The sequence below is a fragment of the Natator depressus genome, chromosome 8, assembly GCF_965152275.1.
Source record: "Natator depressus isolate rNatDep1 chromosome 8, rNatDep2.hap1, whole genome shotgun sequence".
In the NCBI taxonomy this organism is placed as follows: Eukaryota; Metazoa; Chordata; order Testudines; family Cheloniidae; genus Natator; species Natator depressus.
The window spans coordinates 53,737,815-53,758,876 of record NC_134241.1 but is presented as its reverse complement, the minus strand read 5'-3'; the positions used below and the strand labels follow the sequence as shown (position 1 = coordinate 53,758,876).

Here is a 21,062-nt window from a genome sequence, read left to right as displayed (position 1 = left end):
CAAACAGGCTACAGAATAAGGCCCTAAAAGAATTGCCTGAATCATGCTAACTTCAAATAACTGGAAATTTAAGACATGAAGCAAAAGATGGTAAAAGCTGTCAACAAGCTTTGCATAATTTTCTGCAATAGAAGATGAATATTAATGTCTTTTTCTATTATTCCTATTCTTTCAGCATTAATCTAATTCTGTTTTCTACAGAATATGTAAAATGTACGTGGGGAGATTTAAGAATATACCAAATGTTTTTTTTCCTTTTAAATACCATTTTTTTTTATGTTTCAGTAAACTATGGGTTCTTCTCCAGCCCCCTCCAAAACAGGGCAATGTATTATGACTTTCATTCTATCATGCCATGAGGGCTGCTGTCAGGACGATATGCCTATAGATTTCTCAAAAGTAAGCAAATCACTTTGTGTTACCATGTTTAATCTGAGCAATTCCCAATTGTCCTCTCTGCCTACTACTGGTCTGTCTGTTGTAGAGATGACTGGCTGTCAGATCTGCATTCCCCCTTCAGCTGGTCAGCATTCAACCAATAGTTATCCCCACATCATCTTGGGAGTGATTTGTGTGTATTGCTGATACAAAGTGTCATGTTTCATTTTGTAAACGAATGTCTTGCCCCTCATTTTCCCTCCATGAACGTACACAGAATTTCATCCCAACACTAATAAATTCCGAGGCACAGTTGTGTGTGTGTGTGTTCAGAGAAAAGATCAAAATAGTTCAGTCAGATACATGGTGCCATGAAAGATTAATCATAACTTTAAACACAAAGCCTGCCTTAAGCATATCTCCAAATAGGCAAATATCACATATCAGTAGTGCAAAACAGTTCACTGAGTTTAGCTCACAGATCCCACCAGTTCAGATTTAGTACTAAACAGCACATAGTAGCAATGTAACAACTCTGCTAAACAAAATGAAAAGTGAAGTAAATCCATGAAGAACCACCTGCCTGCAGACATATCAATTAACGCCGCATACCACACTATTCACTGACATGTATGTCACGTGCCCTTGACTAGGTCTGGAAACTCTCTTATTCCTGATAGAGTTTATCACGTAGTGTTTCCTCACACATGTATAGCATTACATATTGGTGCAATGGTTCACCTTCTCTATTTGCTTCCTCAAAATGGGTATGAATATTTCAGTGATGATACATCCTTCATGCTGAAAGGTGAGTGCTTAAAACATTTCTGAGCACTGGTGTAAGAAACATGGGTATGTTATGAAGCCACTGGTGCACCCCTACAGTTAAAAGGCCAAGACTGGCTATTTACTAACCATGATGCTTTTAGGAAATGTGAGGATCTGGTTAAAAAAAAAAAAGCCTAACAAGAAACAAAAGGGAGAGAAAAAAGAAGAAAAGAAAGAAGTGAAGAACAAGTAAAAAGTATGGACAAAATACTTTTTTGTATAAAAATGATGTTGCTATCCATCCGCCTTCAGGAACCTAGGAAGTGCCAAGGCCTGCAACCTACATTGATTTCTGAATTCTGGAAAAGACTTTCTAAAAGTTGGCATTAGAATTAGAATTGAATTAGAATAATAAAAGTCCCCATACACAAGGCTGCCAATTATTTAAAATTACAGTCTGAAAAGCAATTCATTCAGCTCACCCCATCTACCAAGCAACAGCTCAAACCAAATACTAACACCCCATACAGAGGGTCTATACGTCAATCATCTTACCTCTACTCAGAGCACATAAAATAATGTACTTTGGGATTCAACAAATCTGGCCATCCAAGAATCCCAGGGCCCTTATAGAGAACATCCTGCCAGCCACCCTCTCTATATTATATTGAGAGGGATAAAGCATCAATGCCTATTTGTGTACCAAGTGTAAATATATATGTCAAAAGAAGGTATTGAGAGGTACTGGAGTTAGGACTCCTGAGTTTGATTTCCTCCATCTGTCACTGATAATTGTGTGATCTTGGACAGGTTGCTTCACTTCTGTGTCTCAGTTTATATGATGAGAATAACATGCTCCTACCTCTTGTGATCTTTTATTAGCGAAGGTCTGAAAAGGGCTTTGAGATCCTCAGCGGAAAGGGGTTATAGAAGTGCAAATTATTCTTAAAAGTAAGCCTAAATTGAAAAGTGAGAGACAGATCAGCCCACTTGCTTATAATCATGCTAATCATTTGAAGAGACACAAAGTATGCTTACAAAAGGTCACTTGGGACAGTCTGGTTGTTTTGGGAAATGTAAAGAGTTTCCAGCAGCACAGTTTATACCATTCTCTTGTCTGTCTAGCATATTCAGCAGAGGAAGTATACGTGGTGCTGGGAGATGAAGCCACATTCTGCTATGCCCTCCATCCTGTGGAGACTTCCCACAGGCTTGTCTAGCTTTCTCAATAGACACAATCATAACAACAGTGATTGCAGCAGACACCCACACAAAATCCAGCAAATAAACTAAACCGAGAGAGAGAGAGATGGGGAGAGAAATCTAGCCCATCTTTGTTTAGAAAGTCTCCAACAATGAAAGCAAAAGGATAAAAACTTGAAAAGTTTGAGTGACAATATTCAGATGTTCTCACAAGTGTGTTTGAGAACTTCATTTCAGTCTCCGGTAAAACATCAGGAAACAGATGAGGAAATCCTCTTTCCATTAAAAACAAAAACCTAAATGTATTTCTTCCTCCATCCTAATTGAATACTGTATTTTGTTAAGTGGAACTGAGTATGTCATGCTAGATCTTGTTTAATGACTGAAGTTAACTTGTCCATGCAGCTCTGTGTCATGCAGGCGGATTAGAGTCCACTTCTCACAAACTGGGTGCTAGTTCAGACTTATCAATAAACATACTGATAAGATGACTTGATTTTTTCCAAGCACTGACATAAAGGCACACCTGAAATAGGAACCAAAACTCTGAGTAGAGGTGTGTCACATTTTAACTTAGAAAAAACACAAACTGAAAATGAATTAAGTGCCTTTCAAGATATCTCAGTTCTTTCCACATGCAATGCAGCAACCGTGCTGTGTAAGTAATGCACTTATTAAAATTAGCATAGTGGTTTCAAGTCACTGCTTTTATATAGGCCACTCCTAAAGTAGTCTTGGCCTTGTGACTGCCCTGCAAAGAGTATGAGCTAGCTCGGCAAAATTCACGTGTCTGAGATGTCAGTGCTAATTTCCCCCTAATTCAGGGCTACACTTCGGATTTACCAAGAATAGTAATAATTATTATAAATCAGAATCATGTCAGCTGCTTAATACATACACTAAGATTTCATGAGAGCAGAAAGTTAGTGTACGCCCATAGATAAACTGCAGAAGGGAACTGTTGGCTGTACAAACACAGCAAATTTTACAGATTATTTTATTTAAATCTGACTTCGTCAGTTATTCATTTGTAGATTACACCAAGTCAATCTGCACAATAACCATTGGTATGTGAATAAAATTTCTCTGCTCCTTTTAATGAGATAATTTCGCAAGAAGCAAATTCTATGTAAACTCAAGAGATATAAGTTGGTTGCTTTATGGAGTGGGTGAATGGTTTCAGGGGTGTTCTGATTTTCTCTTTTTTAGAGCCCTCCTTTGGAGGGAATGGATTCAAAAGACTAGCAATAGGAAATGCAACCTTTTACCATTAGGTCACTGGTTTAAATACAATCTCTCTTGGACATGATCAAGCGTTGTTAGCACAGGTGGCCTATGTGTAATAATTGGGAGTCTCAATCTTCCTGTTAGACAAACGTTCATGTAATAAAATCACAATCACAGTATAGTGGGACTATTTGGCACCTTCATTGGCAATCTCAGCACAGAGGCCAAGGTTTGAATGGGACTTGAAACTGTCCATGTAGATCTATTTATTGTTAGTTGAACAATACATATTTCTATTGTTTATTTCTGCTTAAATTAAATCATGAGCACAAAAATCCACAGATCAACCAAAGCTATTGTGCACACCCATTGAGAACATGTGTTAAAAATGTTTTAAAACTTTTAGGGCCAGATTGCATAGTGTTAATTTTAGAAGGTGCAGCACACAAGAGGGAGCCCAAACAGAAAGGATGCACTAATTCAGGACCCACTAATTCTGAGTTACTCCACATATTATAGTTATACAGCAGCCTTTCATGGCTGCTCCCTATGGGCCACTGCATGGGCCACGGGATCTCTGGGGCACAGGACTGCCTTAATTATGACCTCCTCTCACTTCAACTCTATGAAATGCCCCTTGCTTGAGGGCCTCCTGTAGGGAGAAAAGAGGTGTGTGTGTGTGTGTGTGTGTGCGGGGTATTCCCAAGAGCACATCTTGCATCCCTCCAGCAGTCCCTTTACACCAGTGCAAAGTGTTGCAGAGCAGGAGTGCATTCCCCATGTATGTGCAAAATTTATTGAAATTAGTGTGCACTCTGAACATAATAATTTAGACTCTGAACTGGGTGTTATCTTTGTCACTGTGCTACAACTTTCTCACCTAGAAGAGAAAAAAAGACATGGTCTTCTTGCACTAGGGGATTTTCCTGTCACACAGAAGTATGAGAGTTTAATCCTTCTAGGAGGGTTCACTGATATACACCCAACTATATAAACATTCCTCTCCTACTTAGATTTACAATAGTGTGTGGTGAGGTTCTCACTATAAAGACTAAAGACTGTCTAGATCCATTTGGAAAATGGCAGAGAACTGTTCTGTGTTGATTTATACAGCTGTATGAGGGCCCTTTGCATGCATGAGCTCAGGCTGTTTGATAAGGGATTGATAATCCATTCTGTTCTTACTAATTGAGAAATATTCTCAATAGACCAGAGGTCCCTAACTTCCAAGCCTGCGAATATAAAAAGAAGTGCGTGTGTTAAGTGAATGGTGCTTGTTGGACAATACATTGGGTAGCTGTGTAAAAGAACCCAGGCATTCTCATGACGATGCTCTTCAAAAAAAATAAAGAGTTTCTTAAACTTTTAGCAGAATTGCACTAGGGTGTTGACACTATTTCATCAGATGAACAGAAAAAAAAAGAGATGCTGATGGTGACAAAAAAATAAAAAAAAAATAAATAAAGAGATGAAGCAGTTGAAGTTGATAAAAGATAATGAAAAAGCAAGATGCTTAAAGAGGTGACCTGCTGCCTACTTAGCATTAATACATTTGAACATTACGTTTTTCTTTTTATATTTACTATCCGTTTTACTTCTTTTTAATTTCATTTTTCTTTTGTAACTGTTCAGTCTTGAGTGTTATTCACATTTAAATTCTAACCCAGTGGCTCTCAACCTTTCCAGACTACTGTGCCCCTTTTAGGAGTCTGATTTGTCTTGCGTACCCCCCAAGTTTCACCTCACTTAAAAACTACTTGCTTACAAAATCAGACATAAAAACACTAAAGTGTCACAGCACACTTACAGAAAAATTGCTTACTTTTCATTTTACCATATAATTATAAATTATTTGGAATATAAATCTTGTACTTAAATTTCAGTGTATAGTATATAGAGAAGTATAAACAAGTCATTGTATGAAGTTTTAGTTTGCGCTAACTTCACTAGTGTTTTTATGTAGCCTGTTGTAAAACTAGGCAAATATCTAGTGGAGTTGATGTACTGCCTGGAAGACCTCTGCATATTCCCAGGGGTACGCATGCCCTTGGTTGAGAACCACTGTGCTAACCTAACATTGCTAAAAAAAACCATACGTGAGCTGGTGTGTTGGTGCAACAGCACCACCTCTAGCCAGGCAGAGCATTGCACCTGAGTTCACTCAGCCTACCTGGGCTCAGAGTAACAGCCGTGTTAGTCTGTATTCGCAAAAAGAAAAGGAGTACTTGTGGCACCTTAGAGACTAACCAATTTATTTGAGCATAAGCTTTCATGAGCTACAGCTCACTTCATCGGATGCATACTGTGGAAAGTGTCAGTCAATTCCTGGTGCCCTGAAAATCCCTTCTGTTCTTAAATCCGTCAGGGGTTTGGTAGGGGAACCCAAGCTTGCCCACTTCACTGGTTTCCAACCTAGACAAGCCAAACCAGGACTCGATGACTCCAGCCAAGCTCTAAGCTTCTTCCTACTGCCCCCTGGTTTCTGTAGGCTCTTCAACCTGCTGGTCTGGCTATCCCTTCTTAGGGTGCTGTCTCTGAGCAGCTTACTGGCAGCCCTTCTCCAGCCTGCTTACTCCTCTGGCAGCCACCCCACCCCTCTGCTTCCTAGCTCTTTTATCCTTCCAGCTGCTGTGAGACTGCCAATCGGCATTGGCTGGGACTAACTGCATTAACCCCTTGGTTGCTGGGCCAGCATGGGGTATATACATATATATGCACCTTAATAATCATTATTTCATTTTTTTATAACTTAAATTCATTGTGTTTTGCATTTTTTAGAATTAAAATAACTCAAGTAACTCGGTTTTTCTTTTTCTTTTCTTTTTTTTTTTTTTGTAATTAAGTTACGTAAGGCTGCGAGTCTGTCATGGAAGTCACGGATTCTGTGACTTTCTGGGACCTCTGTGACTTCTGCAGCGCCCGGTGCGGCTGCTGGTGTGGTCCTGCCTCCCGCGCAGGTCCCCGGAGCAGCAGTGGCGCTCCCAGGCCATGCCCCCACACATACACAGCAGTAGCAGAGGTCCTGGACTGCACGCCCCCCCCCCAGCAGCAGTGGCAGTCCCGGGCCACACACCCCCGCCCCCCGCAAGCAGCATCAACGGCCCTGGGCCACACACCCCCACGAGCAGCATTGGCGGTTCCTCCCCCCCCGCAAACAGTAGCAGCGGTCCCATCCTCAAAGCAGCAGTCCCAAACTGTGCCCTCCCCCACAGCAGCAGCGGCAATCCCGGCCCCACGCAAGCAGCAGTGGTGGTCCCAGGCCACCCTGCCCCCCACAAGCAGCAGCAGTGGTCCTAGGCCACCCCCCCCTCGCAAGCAGCAGTGGTGGTTCTGGGCCACCTGCCCCCACAAGCAGCAGGGGTGGTTCTGGGCCACCCCTCCCCCCCAGCACCAGCGGCACCCCAGGCTGCTCCCCCTCGAACACCAGTGTTGCCCTGGAGCTCCCACACCTCAGAGCACCCCCTCCAGAGCAGCAGTGGTGCCCCCAGAACCCCCCAGAGCACCTAAAATTTAGTCAATGGTATTTATAGTACAAGTCATGGATAGGTCATGGGGCTGTGAATTTTTGTTTACTGCCCGTGACCTGACCATGACTTTTACTAAAAATACCCATGACTAAATCTTAGCATTTGGTATAAGTCTCTGTCTAAGACTAAGCCTATTGGAGACCATAAAGTCTTACTCTTTTTTTGTTACTGTTCTAATAAATTAATGCTTAAAATATTTGATCATTTTTGAGATTATCTGCAAATATTTGACCAATGTGTGACTGGTCAATTGACCAATCATTTTTGGACTGGCCAAATGCCCAATCCTGGTCAGGCAGCCTTCTCCTCATTGCCTGGGTGCCAACTAGGGGTCACTGAGAGCACATTATTGACAGTCTCTCTACTCTCAGTTCCGGTACCTGGCATCATAACAGACACAGTAGCCAGGAGAAGCAATTGCTGGGGAAGTCCTTCTCAGCCCCAGGCAGACCATGCTGCCAAACTCTAAAAGGTTGCTACTGAGCATGTGTGAAGTGCAATTTTCAGAGGCTCATAACTCAGCCAACTTTGGGTAGATTTTTACAAGGACAGTAAAAGGCATATCCTTGACACCAAAGCATGCAGATGCTAGAATTTCTCAATGAAGTGGTTGTACCAATTTTTTAATATGAGCAAAACAACATAGTTTCCCCTAATCTAAGTTCACAGAAACATCTGGACCACTTTAGATGAAAAGTTAAAAAAAAAAAATCTGCCTGAGGCAGACACCTGGCTTGGAAAATTTCAACCCAAACAGCTAATGTTTTGCAAAGTTATTAGCAACACAGTCTTATAAAGGAACATGTTAGGCAAACTTATCTAGAAGTGTCACTACCAGTTCTGCTTATATTCAAAGAAAGTATGTCAATTGTGGCCCTAATAAAGAAAGAGGTGTAGTTTAGTAGTGTGATCCTAAGCTGTAGCAGTGTGGCTCTGATGCTGACTCCCTCTAGGGTCTTGGGCAAGTCTCCATAAACTTTAACTTTGTCTCCTGGGTTAACCTGGGCAAGTCTCCATAAACTTTAACTTTGTCTCCTAAAATAACCTTATTTTCCTGTCTGTAAAATGGGGCATAATACTACTTACCTATACCTACCTCTCAGATGTCATGCCATAGACCCACTCTGTCACCTTGGACAAATCAGTTCACTTCTCTGTGCCCCGATTGCCTATCTATTTAGATTGTAAGCTCTTCAAAGACTCTCTCTTACTGTTTGTATAGTACTTAGCAAAAAGTTATCTTGACTGAGGCCTCTACAAACTACATACTAATAAAAAGTTAAGCATTTATTCCAAATTCTTTTCTGCTTTGTATTTCCTGTCTTCTTTGTCTGACCTTTAATTATAAACTCTTTTGGGCAGGATCTGTATTCATTCTGTGTCTTCTGCATGGCTGAGCTCTTTGTCAGGGCTTACTAATCAAATAGAAAGTAGTAGTATGGGCCAGATGGTCCCCTCTACTTCTGGAGAAGATCCAGCTCTGGTGGTCTGGCTGGGGAATAGCTGAGTGCGTGCCAGCTCCATGGCATCATCCCCTCCCCCTTTTCCTTGACCCAGCGAAAGCCGCTCAATGGATCCAGGGGAAGGGGCTCTAAGCATAAGGAGAATTACAATCTGTGAGTAGAAAGGAGTGTAGCCAGGAGCATGACTGCTCTCCATGACCCCCAACCCCTACTGAGGATCCCAGAACAAAATAATGTTGATTCTGTTAACGTTCTATTACTTGCTGTTAATCTAAACTGATTGGGCTCCAGTGGTGGATCCCATGGAACCATGGCTCTTATAGAGTTATGTTCCCATGAGGGTTGGGGAACCGTGTGAAGGTAGAAGACTGCCATGTGGATGGTTCTGCCATCTATGGATCTCCCAGTATGTGGGGATTTAAGAGGCCAGTTCTCGTTCTGCAGAGGCTACATGGCTAAATTCTGCCCTGTGAAGGAATAATGTGTTGGAAATGCAGTGTGTGGAAACTTCCAGAAATTCTTGTATCCTTGTGTGTGTGTGCTCAGTTTTTTTTAAAATAAGACAATTTGTCCTCTTAACTTTGAACATGAAAAGTGCTACGTGAATGGTAAGTATTATTAATAATAATTATTATTACTAATGGAAAAGGATAACTAATTATGTCAAATGGAAAAGGATAACTTTGTTAGGGAAGGAAATTATATTTTAAACTTCTAAGTGGATATTACAAACAATGGAAAGAAAAAAATCACGAAAAATGCATTAAAAATAGACTGTTTCCTTCTAAACATTTCAGCTCCATCTTCATTGCTTTTGAAGGGTCAGTAACAAGATATTTAAGGAGGAGATATCACAATGTATATATAAAAAAACTTTGGAGGTAGAACAAAGTGATAGTTTTCTACTTTCAAACCACATTTGCCCTGTGTCAGCATCAGCATTCTGCCCATCTTTTCAACTCTGCTCCTCAGTTCAGCATGGGAATAGCAGAAATATGAACTTGACAAGATCTCTAAAGTACACAGAAAAATACAGTGGTTCAGACTGGAAAAGAGATTCTAATTTCTGCATCTTAGTTTTATTTTTTCTTTATTTTTAAATAATAGCATATACATTTTTGTGTTTTAATATAGAAGAAAATATTATGATATTTTAATTGTAACCACACTGAAAAAAGTCAGTCTTTCAATGGATGGCTTGTCTACCTGTTTATAAAAAGTGTTTATAAATTCTTAGTTTATATTGACATTCTGGATGTATAAAGAAACCTCTGCTCTTCTTTTAACATTTTCTAATTTGCTACAGCTTGGAGCTCAAGAGATTTATTTTATTAAAGAGGTTAATTCACTTAAAAGTTTTTAATCTGAGCAGGTGCAACTGCAGCATTAATCAAGCAATTCAGCCTTTGAGGTCACTTTTGCTTCACACACTAATATGTCATTTTAAAATAATTTTTGACTCTTCTGAACTGCAGCTGTTTGCTATCAAGAAGTTAAACATCAGAATTTAGGTTGTTTTACCATACAGTCCATTTTAATGGATTACTGATTGTTGGCAACTCAGGTTTCATCACCAAAGTTCTTTTAACTTTATCGTTAAAAAGGACACCAGGGCTTCAAAAATCCTGATTCAGTAATGATAGGAAAACAGTATTAAACATCTAGGGCAGGGGTGGGCAAACTATGGCCCGGGAGCCGCATCTGGCCCTTCAGATGTTTTAATCCGGCCCTCGAGCTCCTGCTGGGGAGCAGGGTCCACGCGGCTACCGGAAGCAGTTTCATGTCTCCCCTATGGCTCCTATGTGTAAGGGCAGCCAGGGGGCTCCACATGCTGCCCCTGATCCAAGCTCTACCCCCCACAGTTCCCATTGGCCAGCAACCATGGCCCATGGGATCTGCAGGGGTGGCATCTGCGGACAGGGCCGCGCATAGACCCGCCAGGCAGCGCCTCTGCGTAGGAGCTGGAGGGGGGGACATGCTGCTGCTTCTGGGAGCTGCTTGAGGTAAGTGCCACCTGGAGCCTGCACCCCTGACCCCTTTCAGTGCCCCAGCCCCCAGTCCTGATCCCTCTCCCACCCTCTGAACCCCTCGGTTCCACCCTCCTGCACCCCAGAGCCCGCACCCCCAGCTGGAGCCCTCACCCCCCCACCCGCACCCCAACCCACACCCCTTGCTCCAGCCCAGAGCCCCCTCCTGCACCCTGAACCCCTCATTTCTGGCCCCACCCTGAGCCCACACCCCCAGCTGGAGCCCTCACCCCCTCCCACACCCCAATCCCCAATTTCATGAGCATTCATGGCCCGCCATACAATTTCCATATCCAGATGTGGCCCTTGGGCCAAAAAGTTTGCCCACCCCAATCTAGGGCCACATTTTCAACCGGGCCTCAATCTTGCCACTTAAATTTGTGTCTTCAGTTTTGTATGTGTATATTTTTGAATGCATAATCCCCCCTTTTATATTTATATACACTTAAAACTAAAAAAAATCCTCCCTTGATATGCATGTTAGAGGAGAAAGATTAAATGTTTTGACTTTGTAAGATATTAAAGGTTTATCAAGCATCAAAAGTCAATTCTATCATGAATTTTAAGAGTTTCTACACTTATTTTGGGGGGTTGTATAAAGGTAATGAGTGTAATTCTTCTAAAGTTATACCAATAGTTTCTTCATCTTTAGCTCTCTTAAGTAAAGTCTACTAACTTTTTCTGAGATTTGCGTTTGCCTTTTCCTAGTCCATCTCATCTGTTCCAATAATTTTTTTTTGTCAGACACTTGATCACCACTGTCTAGAATTGCTTTTCTATTTGCTGCTTATCACTCAATCTATTTTTCATAACCTAGAATCCTCCATAAACACTTTCCCATTTCTGTCTCTTTCAGGCGCCAAACTGTTTGGGATACAGATGAGAACAATTCATAAGAGAGTCTCAATATTTTTTCAGTTACTGTGACCCTGCATTCAGTCACTCACAAACAGTCTTCCTGAGATGTGCCACAGAATCCTTTGCACAAGCTCCCACAGAGCTGCAAAGGAGAGGCTGCTGGGATCAGGGCAATGATTTATGGGGTATTCTTGGCATCTGAGGAAGAATAGTTGCAAATGGTTGAGCTAATCTGCATCAGCAGAAGACCATCCATGGAGAATGAGAACAGGTTTGCAACCCACACACACAAGTATAGACGGAAAAGGGAAGGAGAGCTATGAGAGGTAAAAGAAAGAAAATCAGATGGGTGACCAAATAGATAAAGCAGAAAACTAGGGAGAGGATAGAGAAAAGAGATTTCAGAGAAAAAGCATTTAGAAAACAGGAAGGGAAAGTTAGATAAAATCCTCCCAAAACAAAGAGTGCCTCTTGTCCTTAGAAAGACAAAGTACTGCTTCTACAACACTTAATTCGGGCATTGGGAAGGAGCAAGAGAACTGAGAATGACCTAATCATCTGATCTAAGGAAATTAAACTAAAAGAAAAAGAAAAACCAGGAAAGGAAAGGGTGTCATTTCTTTTGGCCTTAGAACACTTCCAGTCTGCATCCATTTTTCAAATTGTTTTCTGAAGTGGGTCCCCCAAGATTTCCCCACTTCATTTATACATGGGAATTCACAACCTCCAGCTGCTTCCCTTGGCATCATTTCTCCACTTACTTCTTCCCATGTTACAAATGGAATTTGAGGCTATATATAGCAAAACTCAAGCAAACAACAACAAAACCAGACAAAACAATGCAAACAAGAATATTCAACTTCTGTTCCATGACACAGAAGATCCCATAAGGAATAATCTGGATATATATTGTGCAAAACTGGATTCAATGAGTTTTGCTCTCTGAGGGTGTTTTCAGGCTACGCCCTTCAATTTTTGCTGGCAAAGTAGAATAAACAAGAAAAAATGAGAAAAAAATAATTCCTCTTAGAGTACTCACTGAACATAGATATATTCAGAATCACAAGGGCCTTTTTTTCCATTTTGCTGTCATTTGAGAAAATATTTAAAGGTCTTTCTCCTCTCTTTGCCCCCACCGCTTTCTTCAGGGCACCAGTCAGTTCCAGCTACTCTCCCTGGTCTCCAAAGTGATTCAGATCTATCTGAAAGAGCTAGACTGAATGAGTTACCAGGTCTGAGGTTAGCAAAATGAACTAGGATGTAAGGGTCTTACTGCTACAGATCCCAAATACAGGTGCACAAGATTTGTAACAAATATACTCCACTCTTTCAGATACACAAGTATAGGGTAATATGGCAAAAGTAGCTATTTGCTCTTCATCGGTTGAGTTCACATGGCTCGGTCTTACTTTAGTAACATCTGGATATTCAGACAGAAAGTCCAGGATGACTAATGATGGACAAATGCATGATTGATATCTTAAGTTTTCCCCTGAAGTACATTATTATACTAGACAGCTAACATTTTTCCCATACTGACCCTAAATACTGGCAACAAAATGTCCTTCCAGATGGGTGTGTGAGGTGGCAGATGTTCTTCCACAATGTTTTACTCATCTTTCCCTGACAGTATTGCCAATTTATTTAGGTTCAAGAGTGTAAACAGGAGTTAGTTAGTCCAAATGAGGAGACTGTTCATTAAACAGAAAAATGATGTTAGATAATTTCGGAGAGTTCTCCTTTTACATTACTACTTTAGATAGGTCTGAGTCTAAGAAGTTGTCAACTTCTGAAGAGTCTATGGAACCGGGATGGTCAAAAAAATACAGCACCTTATAAGTCAAACACAACCCACAAGCTGTGTCTATCCCTTAAGCACCATTCCAGGCTGCTCTTGGTTTTCAAAAAAACCCGAGGGGTACTTGTGGCAGCTTAGAGACTAACAAATTTATTTGGGCATAAGCCCTCGTGGGCTAAAACCTACTTCATCGGCATGCATCTGATGAAGTGGGTTTTACCCCACAAAAACTTATGTCCAAATAAATTTGTTAGTCTCTAAGGTGTCACAAATAGTTCTTATTTTTTTTGCTGATACAGACTAACATGGCTACCTCTCTAAAGTCTTGGTTTTCAGTGATTTCCACTAGTATGGGGAGATGAAGGACCCAGAAAATATTTATCAAGAAGTGGTGATGCTAGACAGGACGCGCACATGCAGCTGACATTTGCTGTCATCCAGGCATGTTGTTCTGAAATAGAGATATTAATAGGTCTTCACATGGATTTCTATACTTGTTTGCACTAAAGAGATGACTATACATTCCTAAGGAACGTATGGAAATTGCCACCTTGCTTTGGTGGTGCTGGATCAGCATGTGCTGGGTCCTGCAGGCGACGGTGCAGTGCAGCACAGTGGGCCTGTGCACCCCCATAAGCCGCTTGGCTCAGGCTGTGGAGGGGAGGGGAGGGCATGCTGGGAGAAGGCCCCCAGCAGGCTGCTTTGCTTGGTGGGCAATGAAACAGTGCATACTGGCACCTGGTGTTCCAATCTACCCCCTCCCCTCGGACCCAAGGGAGTCACCTCATGTGGGAGGCAGCACCTCAGGGTGTGAATCAGGTTACAAACAAAACCCTTCTGCCACCCACCCAACCCTAAGGGCTTCATGGTGGCTGAGGAGCCACCAGGCCACGCAACCAGCGGCCAGAACGAGGGGGACACCCCCACCACAAACAAGTAGAAGGGACCACGGAGGGGGAGGAGCTCATGTCGAAGGCTCTCATCAGTGGGAGGGGGCCAAAAAGAGGGAAAGAGGCTGAACCCCCGGGACCTCCAGTTCCCCAGAGGGGAGCAGGACCTGGCCCCGCCCCCGTGCTGCGACGGGGTGGGGCACGAAATAGGAAATCTGAGACGCACAGAAGAGCCATTGAAGCCACACCCCGTCAAGCGCAGGAGGAACCTCGCGCGCGCGGTTAGTTTAGAGAGAAGAGCAGCACACAAGAGGCGGAGTCTTGCTAACGGTTGGTGGTCACGATCCAGATCCGCCACTGGCTGGGTGTCCCGCGCCGGCCGTCCATTGGCTGTAGTTCCGGCTCGGCGGGTAACGGCTCGGGGCCGCCAGGCGCGTGGCTGTCTGAAGCAATGGCCTCGAGTGGCCCCGAGGAAGGGGCGGCCGAGGTGGACCCGGCCTTGGGTGAGAGTTCCAGCTCATGGCCAGCCGGGCCCTTGTCCGGCGCTGGGCGGAGCCGGCGGCCGCTCCTTGCCAGCCAGGGCGAAGAAAAGGCGGAGGCCGACCCATTGCCAGCCCAGTACCCGTCCCACCTGGGGGCCGTGCCAGGGCGGGACAAGGTGGCCTTGTACTGCGACAGGCTGCTGCGGGGCTGCAAGGTGAGCGTGGCCCGCGCCCGTGAGCGCAGCACTGGCTGGGCCAGCAGGTGGGGAGTTCCCTGGAGGCCGCCTGCGAGGGGAGGGGTTTCTTTGTGGTGGTGGGGGGTCTTCAGGGCACACGAAGAGGCGAGGCGCGCTCAGCCCCACGCGTGCCCGTCCTCGGACGGTAAACCGCTCCAGCCAACGAGAAATCCACATCAGGGACCATGCGGACATGCCCTCCGGCCGCTGCCCCCGGAAGGCGAGAGAAAGAGTAAAGAATATAGTGGAAGAGGGGAGCAATCGGAACGAAGGGAGGAGAAAATGGCAGATGGAAAGGGGAGGGGCCGGGCAGAAAAATAAAAATCCAAGAAGCGGCAGCTGTAAGGTTAGAGAACACTGGTGCAGAGTGCCATGGCGTTTACAGGGCTTGTTAGTTCCGAGACATGAGAGAGACAACATAAATGATATCTTTTATTGGACCAGCTTCTGTTGATGGGAGTCAAGCTTTCCAGCTTACATAGGTCCTGAAGGGGAGCTTGGTGTAGCTTGAGAGCTTGTATCTCTTTCCAACATAATTTGGTCCAATAAAATACATTAGGGCACCCACCTTGTCTCTCATGTTATTTACTAGCTGTGTCAAGTCTACTTCACCATGGTGTTAGTACAAGAAACTATTGGCATTTTATTTCTCTGTAAAATAAAATAAATTTCCCATCTGTGGGAAAAGTTGCACACTTCACAGATATGAAATAATCTCACCACCCTAAACTATGTCATGTATCACTCAACTGGCATTTATTTAAAAAAAGGATGGTGGTTCATAGTAGTGCACAGAGCCTTAGTCTTCCCATATATTGTCTTTTGATGGTAAGTTACGCTTTAGAATAGTGAAGCTTGACAGAATTAATTGAAGGGCAATTCAATAATCCCCACTGCTGTTTTGAGAAAGTGTTACCTCCTTTCTTAGTTATAATGGCTGTCTCTGATAAACTGGAAAGCTATTTAAAAACAGTCCTCTTTCTCTAAAGAGTAGCAGTGTAATAAAATTTAGGAATTTGGTTATTATTTGTCAACACATTCACTCACAACACTCTGATTTAAAGTAATGAATTAATTGTGTACTGTATTTAATTTTAACATTGTCAGTTAACTTTTTTTAAAGTATTTTTCCCTCCCACTGGGTTTCACTCTTTTTTTTTGTGCTTGTTTTTCTTTCCTGTAAGAGAGTATACTCTCTCTCTCCCCCCACCCCTATTATTTTCTTTCCTTCTTCCTCCTCCCCATTATATCCTTCTTCTCTGCTGCCCTTAGAGTGATATTCAACAACTTATGGATTACTGTGAAGTTTTATATGAATTTATTTTTAATTAAAAGTGCAGTGCCTTTAAGATAGGTGAGTTTTTTTTCTCGTCATTCATGTAATAGGCAGAAGATGCCAATGAAGCAATGAGTAAATATCTTTTGGAAAAATTGAAAATGAAAGAAAAATGGCTTGGAGTCTGGAAGACCAATCCAGAGCTTTTCTTCATCAATTCTGAAGACGTCCTTATACCTTTTGTTGGAATACTTGTTGAAGTAATTTTCCTTTTTATTTTTTCATTCTAGTTAGTTGTCATTAAAATAAAGCATTTAGGTTTTTAAAGTTTAATGGAAAAAATAAGGCTCATAGCATCTTGCACACTAATTATCATTGAGTTTCTCAAAGTTCTCAAACACCTGTGTTTTCAGATCTCTATATAGTGTTGAGTATTTAGCTATTCTTCGAGTGCTTGTTCATGTCCATTCAAGTCAATCAGGTGTGTGCGTGTGCACGTGCCTGGAAGATTTTTCCCATAGCAGCATCCGTCAGGTGCCACCCCTTCAGTTCCTTCTTACTGCCAGTGACGGTTGGCTAGAACTTTCTGTAGCCCTTGCTTAGCAAGCGCATTCTATAGTTCTCTGTATATAGTTACCTTAGTTATTAATAATTAGAGTTTTTAGTAATTAGAGTTGTTGGGGGTCCCTCCCCATTCTGACTCCCCAGAGCCATTGTATGCTGCAGTCCCTGGGGTTTAAAAACTGTGTGGCCTGGGCGAAGTGCATGCCGAAGAGCAGTCCACACTCCTCATGTTTATGGTGCTTACGGGAGGGTCACCAAAAGGATCGCTGTAAGATCTGCTGCAAGTTCCGCCCTAGAACTGTTAAAGAAAGGGAACAGCAGCTTAAGGTGATCCTCCTGGAGGCAGCTGTACGCTCCCATTCTGACCCAGGCTCAGGGGACCTGGCTCCTAACACATTGTCCTCGACACAGAGCGTCCCAGCACTGTCGTCAAGCTCGGCACAGAGAAAAGACTCGTTCCAGGATTCTTGGCACCGGCACAGCACCTCATGAGGCCCGGCTGAGAGCAGGCACTGATCCCACTCGCTAGTGCCTCAGAAGAAAAAGAAGCTGGACAGTCGGTCACCTCTGGCTAAGTCCAGAGAAATGAGACCCCAGGCAGGCCAGAGTTCTGGATCCCCTACTGGGGCCACATCAACTCCTGCCCGGGCAAGGCAGTTGAGTCCAGGTCCCTCACGGTCACCAGTCCCTACAGGCCAGTAGCTACAACTCCCTTTGACGCTGGAAGCTTTTGAAGCTGCTTGGAACCTGCAGCACCTTACGGCACTGTTCTCGCCCCTAAGGAGGAAAGAACCTCTAGTGCTGGTAGCCCCGCCCTGCCCCCCAGCACAGTCAAGAGGGAAGCCAGCTGTGATGTCCAGGCGCTCCCCCTCTCCATGTCCCTCAGCACCGGCCCACGCGGACAGAGCGCCTACCTCCTCCCTGAGCTCGCCGTCTCCTCCGTGATCTTCAGTCTTGGAGACCTTGGAGTCAGAGTCCGACTCCTTCTGATCCAGGAGAAGTAGGAGCTGAAGATAGAGGTCTGAGAGAGACAGGAGAGAGCCCCAAGTGTGGCCACCGCAGTGGCAGAATCCACCACAGTGGCCATTCTGGACCTCCTGGGCCTTTCACCAAGGCCAGGGAGGGACCCAAGGTCACCACTGTACTGCGTTTTCTGTCGCCTCAGCCACCTTCATCCCACCATCGTCTATGCAGCTTCCCTTGGCACCTGCCCATATGCCAGCGCCTCCGGCCGCGGCGCCAGCACCAACCTTGGCACCACTGACTCGTCCGACTTCAGCTCCAGCACAGATATTGATACCGACTACAGCGCAGGCACTGACGACCCTGGCACAGATACCAGCGACCGGCCTGCCACCTTTGTCGGCGTAGACAGGGGGATTTGCACCAGCTCCATCGGTGGTTCCTATGGTCTTACTGATGGCAACGCCAACACCGGGTTCAATGTCCACAGCCCCAGTGCTGGTGAGCGCCCCATTGGCACTGATCCTGCCCCGAGTGTCACGGGGTCCCCTGGGGATGGATGGCATGAACATCCGCCTCTCATAAGTGCCTCCTCCTCATTGTTGCCAGACAAGGCATTGGCGGATACAGCCGTAGCCCCAGCACTTGAAGACAACAGGGTGCTGCAGCAGTTGCTGTGAAGGGCTGCTCAGGGACTGGGCATTAAGGCTGAGGAGGCTGATACCATGTTGGACATCCTCGCCCCCTCAGGACCTTCTCGTATTGCTCTACCACTGATTAAGACTATTGTGGATGCTACCAAGACCCTGTGGTAGACCCCAGCTTCCTTGCTGCCCGCTCCCAAGCACAATGAGAGGCATTATTTAGTGCCCTCCAGAGGGTACGAACATTTATACCTGCAATCACCCCCTGACTCTCTTGTTGTGGACGCTGGTAACCAGTGTGAGAGATAGGGTTTCCAAGCCCTCCCCAAAAAACAGGGAGGCTAAGCGACTAGACCTTGTCAGGAGAAAGGTCTATTCTACAGAGGGTCTGCAGTTCCATATTTCGAACCAGCAGGCCATCGTCAGCAGGTACTCGTATAACACTTGTACGGCGATCGCCAAATTTACGGAGCTCCTCCCTTCGGACTCCCGAGCCGAGTTCTTGGCTTTGGTGGAAGAGGGGAAGCTAGTCTTCCCTCCAGGCCATGTTGGATGGTGCAGATACCGCCACTAGGGTCATGACTATTGGGGTGGCCATGAGAAGGGGCTCGTGGCTCCAAGTCTCGGGGCTCCCTTATGAGGTCCATCAGACTATTCAGGACCTCCCATTTGAGGGTGTGACTCTTTTCTGAAAAGACAGACAAGAGGCTACACAGCCCGAAAGACTCATGAGCCACCCTCAAGTCTTTGGGCCTGCACACTCCTGCCACGCAGCGGAGACACTTCAGACTGCAACCTCTTTTAAGATTCCATCACCAGAACTGCCAGGATGGTTCTCGGAGGAGGAACAGGAGTGGCAGGAGGAGACAACACCTGTCTTCAAGCCAGGGCTCTGGCCAACCCAAACTGCCTTCTGGCCCTAAACTGTCCTTTTGAAGGAGCGGTCGAGGACAGCGCACCAGATCAGAGACTGGATCTACTCCACCTTACCTTTTTCTCCCGAGTGTCTACCGTGCATGGTCCCACACTTTGGACCGCTGGGTGCTCCGCACAGTAGAGAGGAGATACCCCATCCAATTCTGTCCCCTCCCGCCCTTCTACCCTCCTTCCCCGTCCCTCTTCAGGGACCCTTCTCACGAGCAGCTCCTTATCCAGGAGGTGCAGTCGCTCCTGTCACTAGGGGCAGTGGAGGAGGTTCTTCAGGAACACAGGAGCGAGGGCTTTTATTCCTGGTATTTCCTAATATCAAAAGCCAAAGGTGGCATCAGGCCTATCATGAACTTGTTGAGTTCTCGCAGGTCCAGGAAGAAACTCAGGTTCCGCATGGTCTCCTTGGCCCCCATCATCCCCTCACTAGATCCAGCAGACTGATATGGCATCCTTGACTTGAAGGACGCATATTTTCATATCGCAATCACTCAGCCCCACAGGAAGTACCTCAGGTTTGTGGTCAACAGAACCCACTACCAATTTACCGTCTTCCTGTTCAGCCTGTCAGCAGCACCTCGAGTTTTCACCAAGTGTACGGCAGTCATCACCGTGTTCTTGCGGAGGTACCAGGTACAGGTATTTCTGTACCTCAACCACTGGCTGATCGAAGGCTGCTCCAGGACCCAAGTGGAAGCTCAGGTCAGATTTAGCAGAGCCACCTTTGACAGCCTGGTCTACTTCTAAACGAAGCAAAATCGACTCTGTCTCCTGTCCAGACAATAGAGTTCAAAGGGGCAGTGCTGGACTTGACCGAAGCCAGGGCATACCTGACGGAGGCAAGGTTTCAGGCCCTCAACAATATAATTAGAGGCTTCAGACAGTTCCCTCCCACTACAGCGAGGAACTACCTGAAACTTCTCGGACACATGACTGCCTGTACCTACGTGGTGCAGCATGCCAGACTCAGGCTTTGACCACTTCAGTTGTGGCTCAAGTCAGTGTATCGCCCAGCCAAGGACAGCTTGGACCCCAGGATCGTGATGCCTGCCTCACCTGGTCCTCGACTCCCTCTGGTGGTGGATTGACGCTCAGGGGTACCCTTTGCCGTCTCTGTCACTGGTGACGGATACGTCAGACTTGGGCTTGGGAGCTCATCTGGGAGACCGCAGAACTCAAGGCCTCTGGTCGCAAGCAGATTTGGGTCTCCACATCAATGTCAGAGAGCTGAGAGCGGTGTGCGTAGCATGTCAGACCTTCCGTCCTTACCTAACCAGACAATGTGTATCAATCACGACGGACAATACAACAGCAATCTATATCAACAAACCGGGGTGCATGCTCCTCTCTCCTGTCGCAGGAAGCCCTCATGCTTTGGGACTTCTGTGTACAACATTCAATACATCTGCAAGCATCGTACCTCCCTGGGGTACAGAATGAGCTGGCGGACTACCTCAGCAGGTCATTTCACAGCCACAAGTGGTCCCTTCCCCAGACATCGCAATTTCAGTCTTCCAGAGGTGGAGTTTTCCCCAGGTGGACCTTTTCGCCATGCGACGCAAGAGGAAGTGCCAGTGGTTCTGCTCCTTCCAAAATCACAGCCCGGGCTCCAGCACGGATGTTTCATTCCTCCTCCATTGGGGAGGTTCTCTCCTATACGCCTTTCCACCCATACCACTTGTTCACAAGGTGTTCTCAAGATCTGCAGAGATTGAGCTCAGGTTATACTGATAGCACCGGCCTGGCCCTGTCAGCACTGGTACACACGTCTCCTAGGCATATCTGTGGGAGCCCCGATTACCTTGCCACTCTTCCCAGACTTTCTCACACA

General features: G+C 45.2%; 1 protein-coding gene across 1 annotated transcript in view; it reads left to right on the top strand.

The window, feature by feature from the left end:
• The first annotated feature begins 14,439 nt into the window (after positions 1–14,439).
• SHCBP1L (SHC binding and spindle associated 1 like) overlaps positions 14,440–21,062 on the top strand; it is a 67,651-nt gene continuing 61,028 nt past the window's right edge. Inside the window, exons 1-2 of the mRNA XM_074961103.1 lie at positions 14,440–14,836; positions 16,244–16,393. Coding sequence (XP_074817204.1) covers positions 14,591–14,836; positions 16,244–16,393 — 396 coding nt within the window. The 5' untranslated portion in view covers positions 14,440–14,590. The remainder of the gene's footprint in view (positions 14,837–16,243; positions 16,394–21,062) is intronic.